The 7139-nt window shown below is 35.7% G+C and overlaps 1 protein-coding gene across 2 annotated transcripts in view; it reads right to left on the reverse strand.

Moving 5' to 3' along the window:
* Positions 1023-7139, reverse strand: part of LOC109824126 (rhodanese-like domain-containing protein 11, chloroplastic) — a 32858-nt gene continuing 26741 nt past the window's right edge. Inside the window, exons 7-11 of one of the 2 annotated variants that reach the window (XM_020390653.1) lie at positions 1898-1985; positions 1736-1803; positions 1593-1665; positions 1403-1502; positions 1023-1225 (exon numbers count right to left, since the gene is read on the reverse strand). In XM_020390653.1, coding sequence (XP_020246242.1) covers positions 1419-1502; positions 1593-1665; positions 1736-1803; positions 1898-1985 — 313 coding nt within the window. In that variant the 3' untranslated portion in view covers positions 1023-1225; positions 1403-1418. Of the gene's footprint in view, positions 1226-1253; positions 1503-1592; positions 1666-1735; positions 1804-1897; positions 1986-7139 lie in introns of those variants that run through there. The other variant, XM_020390652.1, reaches the window with a different exon arrangement.

A 7139-nucleotide genomic window follows, 5' to 3' on the forward strand; every position in this document is an offset into this window, starting at 1 on the left:
CACGTATTCCTCTTTATTTTTAAATTTAAATCCCTTAAAACACGTTATACCGCAAACTAGGGAAATCTTGATGGCTTGTTTACCTAATTTTCTAAGTTCATGGGTGTTCAGTGAAATTAACCTTATTTTATTCACGTTGAATATTATGATTTTTAGAAAAATGATGGATGTCTAGATAGGATCCAGTATGCTCATTATGATGAGTTAATTTATTATGCATTCCCATGAAGCTATTAAATTCCCACCGTTAGGTGGTTTTGAAAATATTTTTTTAATTTACTTTTTTATAAAAATAAAATATTTTGATGTTTTAAAATAATTTTTATTTATGTTCATGTGAATTGCAATTTAGGCATGAGCAAATAGGTGAGTTGTCTTTCTTAAAAGAGTTGCATAAAATAAATGATACTGGAGGAGACTGAATGTAAGATATTATTTATTAATAAGTAATCTCATATTATGGAAGAAGTTTTATGAACAGTTGGTCGGATAGGGATTTGATTATTAAATTAAAATTATTAATTTGATTAATAATTAGTTCTCGATATGGGACCCAATTTGTCTCACTAATGTCATGAGAAGAGGTATACATGCAATGCAATTCTATTTCTATCCTTAATTGTTATGGATAAAGTTTTTTAACAAATTCTATTTCTATCTTTAATTGTTATAGAGAAAGTTTTTGAACAAATCTATTACTATCTTTAATTGTTATGGATAGAGTTTTGAACAATTATGAATTGTTTAAAATTAAAATATCTAAGACTAATCTAATCCTATAAATAGAGTTCATATGTAATCTTATGATGAGACAGAAAATCTTATAAAGATAATATGAAGAAATAAAAATTTGAGAACCTATCTCTCAGTATTGCTCCTCTTCGATGATGGGTAGATTTCAATTGGGGGTTTTTCTCTTGAGGAAGCTTTTTTAGATTGATCTCGGATCAAATTATTGTAGAAATTCGGAAAGCGTTTCAGGTATAATTCTAAATTTTAATTAATTTTGATTAATAGTCATGATATGTTTTTTCCGCTGCGTTGTATGTCACGAATCCAACAATTCCCCAGGGTAAAATATCTTGATGATGGAAGCCTTCAACAGTCGTAGATCACGGGTACAATACCTCCAAACGCCAACCCATGAATCCTTCTGATGCTATTTACTGATCGGTTTTCCCTGACATCCTCTGGTAGTCACCATTCTGATAAACCCGTTCAGAAGCTATTAAAAAATTATCAAAATGCTCATCAGCTAAATCAATCATGGCCTCCCATAAGCGAAAAATAGATACATTTAGTTCAGCTTCCAATACAAACAAGAGCTGATTGCCTAAGCTAGCACATAAATGCCTGTAAAATAACAACACTGAAAAGCTAATACAAATTGATGCTACCCTACCAAGATTGAATATTGCTCAGTGAGACCTCAGTTCTCGTAACAGCGGACCAAATTGCTGAGCTCCAAAGAACAAGGCGTCAGCTAGTACGATAGCTCCAATCTGCGTTACAAACATAGGAAATAACATTCTTGTACAAGAGTTATCCAAGATTTTAGCTCAATAGAACAGGCTAGGATATTTTCTGATTACCAATCGACCAGTGAACACTAATCTATATCCCCATCCCTCTTTGGCAGCGAAAGCGCGTTGTTGATCAGTCCAACTGCCAAAAAAAAAGCTCAAGAAAGTACGTACCTAAAGAACAATATAACTACTCATGCATGAGACTTTACCCAAAGAATTCAGAAACTCCTCCAATTCCTGCAAGCTTGAAGGGTTGAGCACCTTCACGTTGAAAATCCTGCTTCAAGGATCATAATAGTTTATAATTCTCGCTCACTGACAAAAGATGCTAATTCATTTGAGTAAGCAAATGCATTTTCAGTGTTTGATACCTCTTCTTCAGCAGCTTCTAGACCACCTTGTACCCAGAACAGGTTTCTGTAGCCGGCATTGTGGAGTTGCTCACAAGCAGCAAGAGATCTGTAAAAGGTGAAATTAGTTGGCAAATATCAGTTTAATGATGCACATATAACAGCTAAGTACAGAAATCAATTACAAAGAGGTCTCAGATGTAAGCACCAATACCCATTTGCATAGAGAGCGGTGAATCGTAAGTTAGATTACATCATGCTGTTAACGTTAGATTCTAATCTATTCCACATTAACAAAATCTTGGTATTAACATTTCTTAGTTTTCCCTCCTTCAAACAGTAATATTGATTTTGGAGCAGTATGACTACAAGGCATGTTTCCTGTTGGAAATAGCCTTCTATTTCAGGTAGTCCTAGTTGGACTTGGATTAAGAATTGAATTTGATTGGAAAGAATCAATTGCAATTGAATTGAATTCTAATTGGAAGAGAAATAGAATTCAAAGAAAGATTCCTACATCAATTCAAGATAGGGGAACAACTCTTTAAATACCCCTTGAGAGGTTCATCATTGTAAATCAAGCCATTGGAAAGCCAAGGAAAGTAGTGGGAGAATCTAGGGTACGTGAGAGATCTTTTTGGTGAGATTGAGAAAGGGTGTCTTGTGGATTCATTCAAGAACATAAAAAAGATTGTATCTTGTAAAATCTCTAGTAAAAAAAGACTCAAATTCCTTTTCATAGTCGTAGGCGATTGCCGAACCACGTAAACTCGTGTCTTTGATCTCATGTTCTATTTTCCGCCGTAGATTGCTATTCTTAGGTTTCTCAGAGTTTCCACATCGCCAGGTGAGTGATTGGGTATACGAATGAGGAGATTTAATCAGGTTTCGATGACGCTTCCGCAGGCTAGACTTCTGCATTGAATGCCAGTTGGTGCGCAGCAATTGGTGTCAGGTTGTGGTGCGTGCACCAACATTTCCCATTGAAGACATGGCTTGGCTTCCTTTTACTTGCTTGTCAGTACATCTGGAAACTTAAGCGTGATGCAAACTTTAGTGACAATTTTTTTTTCAGTTAACAGAGTCATATATATTACTTAACATTTCTAAATCCCTCGCATAACAACGCAAGATAATACTTCTATGGAATATAGTCTTATTTTTCAAAAGCTCCAGGATAAAAGCTAAAAAATATACTTCCTTGGCTAACATCACAGATTCAGATTCGCTTCGTGAAGAAGAATAGATTTTAGATTCGTTTTGGTGTAAGTGGAACAGAGGTCCGAATTCCAGCTTATGGGGTTGGATGGAGTTCCAATCTCTGTTAAAGAGGGAACCACCTTATATACCTCCGTGTCTGTGTTGGTGAAACTCCTCTACTCTCTCTATTTTACACATTATTATGCACTAATCAGTTACTGGAGTTCTTACAATGCTTTATTAGGAACATCCCACGTTTATTATGTTGAAGAGTCAAGTGTTCTTCTGATCTCTATCTTATCACTTTCTGAGAGTTGTAACATATTAAGTCTTAACTCGTTAGTTTTTCTTCTTAATACTTCCTGAGAGTCGTAACATATTTGTTAGAATGTTGTTCGTACAATATCTCTTGTTTGAATAATAACAAAATTTCATTTACTACTGATATGTTTTGTGAAATGATGTATCAGGTCCAAGCAAGATGTGGTTCGAAACGATGTAAAAATCAATAAGAACATTAATTTCAGCCTTCGCTGGTCAAGAGGCATCCATCATTGGTTAGCTTCTCATCGATGGTACAGGAGCGAATAAGAGAAAAACAAAAACAGAAATTGGCACCATCGATGGTCTACAAAGATCGATGGTAACAGGATACAACCAAAAAATCCAAAAACCAGAATCAGCACCATCAATACGGTTGAAGTATCAATGATCACCAAGAGGTCATCGATGGTCGTGATCCATCATCGATGGTTATGACTAAATTTGGTAGTTTTCAAGATTTAATCATAGCTGTTCGTAGGGGTGCTAAACCGTATCCGTGTCCGAAAAAATATCTGTAACCGTACCGTTAGGATATGAATATGGTTATTCAAATGTATAACCAATATGATATGGTTACGAATATGGTTTTGTAGTGAAATATCTGTATCCGTATCCATATTCGAAATATCCGAATACATATTAGTCATACTCTTATGATAGTTTCGATTCTTAGATTATGGATTTGTGATTAATTTTGATGATCAAGATGTCTAATCTTAACTTTTCAGTTATAATTGACATATTAACGAACTCTTTTGTGTCACATGAACTATGTTTTTCTCAATACTATCTAGTTTTGTCATATCTGTTTTGTATCCGCATGCATATCCGCTTATATATCCACATGTATATCCGTAACCGTATCCGATTTTAGTGGATATGGTTATAAAATTTTCTTACCGAGGTATATCCGTATCCGAGATGGATAAGCGGATATGGATATGGTAAGTATCATATCCGAGCCGTATCCGGACCGAATGCAACCCTAGCTGTTCGTCGACCTATTTGATCTCCCGTTTGCACTTAGATTTGGGTATCTATTTCCTGTCCTATCAAAGGTCTATTTAAGGGGAGTTGGAGATCATAACTAACAACGAAGTTCAATGAGGCAAATACACAACAGGAGAGATCTTTATTCTAGGGTTTGAGAGAAAGCTATTCAAATCCCCTAAGCCTCGTTAAGCTTCTTCTCGGCACACTTTTCATCGGAGTTTGATTCAGTAAAAATGAGTGCCCTACGCTTACATCGCTATACCACTTCTTCACTGATCTTCATCTTCATCGTGAATAATAGTTTGCTAAAGGGCTGTAAGATTATTTTATTTGTGCTTAATTATTTTTGGAGTTGTATTTCAAACTTATAAGATTGACGGCGTACTCAAGCCAGAGAAATTGAGGGTTGCACTAGGTAGAGCTAAGTTTGACGGCGTACTCAAGCCGGGGTAATGGAGGTTCGGGCTAGCTAGGGCTAGGTTTCTTTCGGTCATTGTGAAGAGTTAGGTTAAGCGACTGGTTTTGGCTATATTTCAGGGTACGGTCTTTAAAGCCTACTGAATCGGTTTATGATTCAGGTGAACTCTGGTCATAGTGAAGAAGACCATTCATGAGAATGAAGAGTGGGCATAGGATTTCTATCCGAGCCACTATAAAAATCTCACGTGTTTCTTGCTTGTTCGCCTTTTGTTTTTCGTTTATTATATTTTTGCTGCATTTTCTGTGTTTAGTGGTAAAATTGTAGCAATTCTATTCAATCCCCCCACCTCTAGGCTTGCATCCTAGTTCCAACAATATTTAGTACTAACTTAGATTTTCTTCTTAATTGGATTAGTTTCTTTAAATTTACTAGCAACCCTATTCAAAGCCACCCCCACCCCAAGGTTTTCCAATTTTGGGAATTTATATGAAAGTTATGTGGTTAAGGATGCAGATAACCATCAACAATGTGTCATCATTGCTCTTGAATTGACAATTTATGAACTATCAGAACAAGCAAGTAAACTTGATTAGGTACGAAAAAGTCATAATGAGTACGATCATTAGGACAATGCTTCATGTGTGTCTTGCCGTAATGGGCAAAACGCCCTAGTTTGTCACAGTTAAAATATTTTAGTAAATTTCTTTTCTTGGATTACTCATCTTCTTCCCTTCTTGACTTGTGTTCATAGGAAATCCACTTATGCTTGAAACCCCTTTCCCTGAACTACTCTCATCTCTAAATGGAAAGAGCAACAGCCTCTGGCTTTCAGTCTCAAGCCTATCTACTCCAAACTACGTCACACAAACATATACTGCAAAGTCAGGATACTGTAAGAATGTGTTAATTGTCTCATCTCAGCTCTTTAGCAATGACCTCAACATGCATGACCTACACCTGTTGTGCATCTTATACAGGATTTCTTATCATGTTGAGGTCTTGGATCATGCCAGCCACTTCATGTAAAATTCATCTTGTAATCATAGCTAGTACATTGCCTACACAAGCAGATATCCGTGCATTAGATCATCATGCATTCCACTCAAAATGATAGACCAATCTCAAAATGCTAGACCAGTCTCAAAATGCTAGACTGAGCTTTTACAACTCATACTTATTATGTGTCCTTAGATATAGAGTTGCATCACACTGTGAGTAGTTGGAGACATTTCCAACATAAACATGCACCGGTTAGGAAAAGTAATATTGTTATGGTTAATGGGGCAAAGAGCTCCAGAGGTAGACCTAAGAGAACTTGGTTAGAAGCAATTAAGAAGGATATGATAATGATATAATAATGGTTAACTTAATGGAGGAGATGATCAAGAATTAAATGGAATAGAAGAATAGGATCCATGTAGGTGATCGCAAACATGTGGGATAAAGGTTTTGTTGTTGTTGTTATATTTTGACGACAATCTATTTGTACGAGAAACTTTATTCATAAACCAGCTCCAAAGACTTTGGAATCGCGAACTTCGCACTCTCCTCAGTACCACTCAGCAAATTGTTTGTAGCACCCACAGGACCATTATAAACCTTGAAAAATACTGTTAAATTAAGTATTGGGTATTGGGTTAATGGGCTGTTACCCGTTAACCTTAACCCTATTTATATGGCTATATATATCTCTCTTGTTATCTCAATAAACAACAATTAGGGTTTTCTCTATTTTCTACATAGTATCAGAGTAGTTTCGATTCTTAGATTATGGATTTGTGATTAATTTTGATGATCAATATGTCTAATCTTAACTTTTCAGTTGTAATGAACATATTAACGAACTCTTTTGTATCACATGAACTATGTTTTTTCTCAATACTATCTAGTTTTCTCATATCCGTTTTGTATCCGCATGCATATCCGCTTATTTATTCGCATGTATATCCGTAACAGTATCCGATTTTAATGGATATGGATATAAATTTTTCTTACCGAGGTATATTTGTATCCGTATCCGTATTCGTATACGAGATGGATAAGCGGATATGGATATGGTAAGCATCATATCCGAGCCGTATCTGGACTAAATGCACCCCTAATTTCTAACATAAGGACATGCTTTTGGATTGAGGGTATTTTGGGAGAATATTGGGCCAAATTTTAGCTTCCACTACACATTGAATTTCAGAATGCACTGCTTATTTTCATCTAAATTTCTAACAAGGACATGCTTTTGGATTGAGGGTATTTTGGGAGAATATTGGGCCAAATTTTAGCTTCCACTACACATTGAATTTCAGAGAGCACTGCTTATTTTCATCT

This window comes from Asparagus officinalis, chromosome 9 (genome assembly GCF_001876935.1).
Source record: "Asparagus officinalis chromosome 9, Aspof.V1, whole genome shotgun sequence".
NCBI lineage: Eukaryota > Viridiplantae > Streptophyta > Magnoliopsida > Asparagales > Asparagaceae > Asparagus > Asparagus officinalis.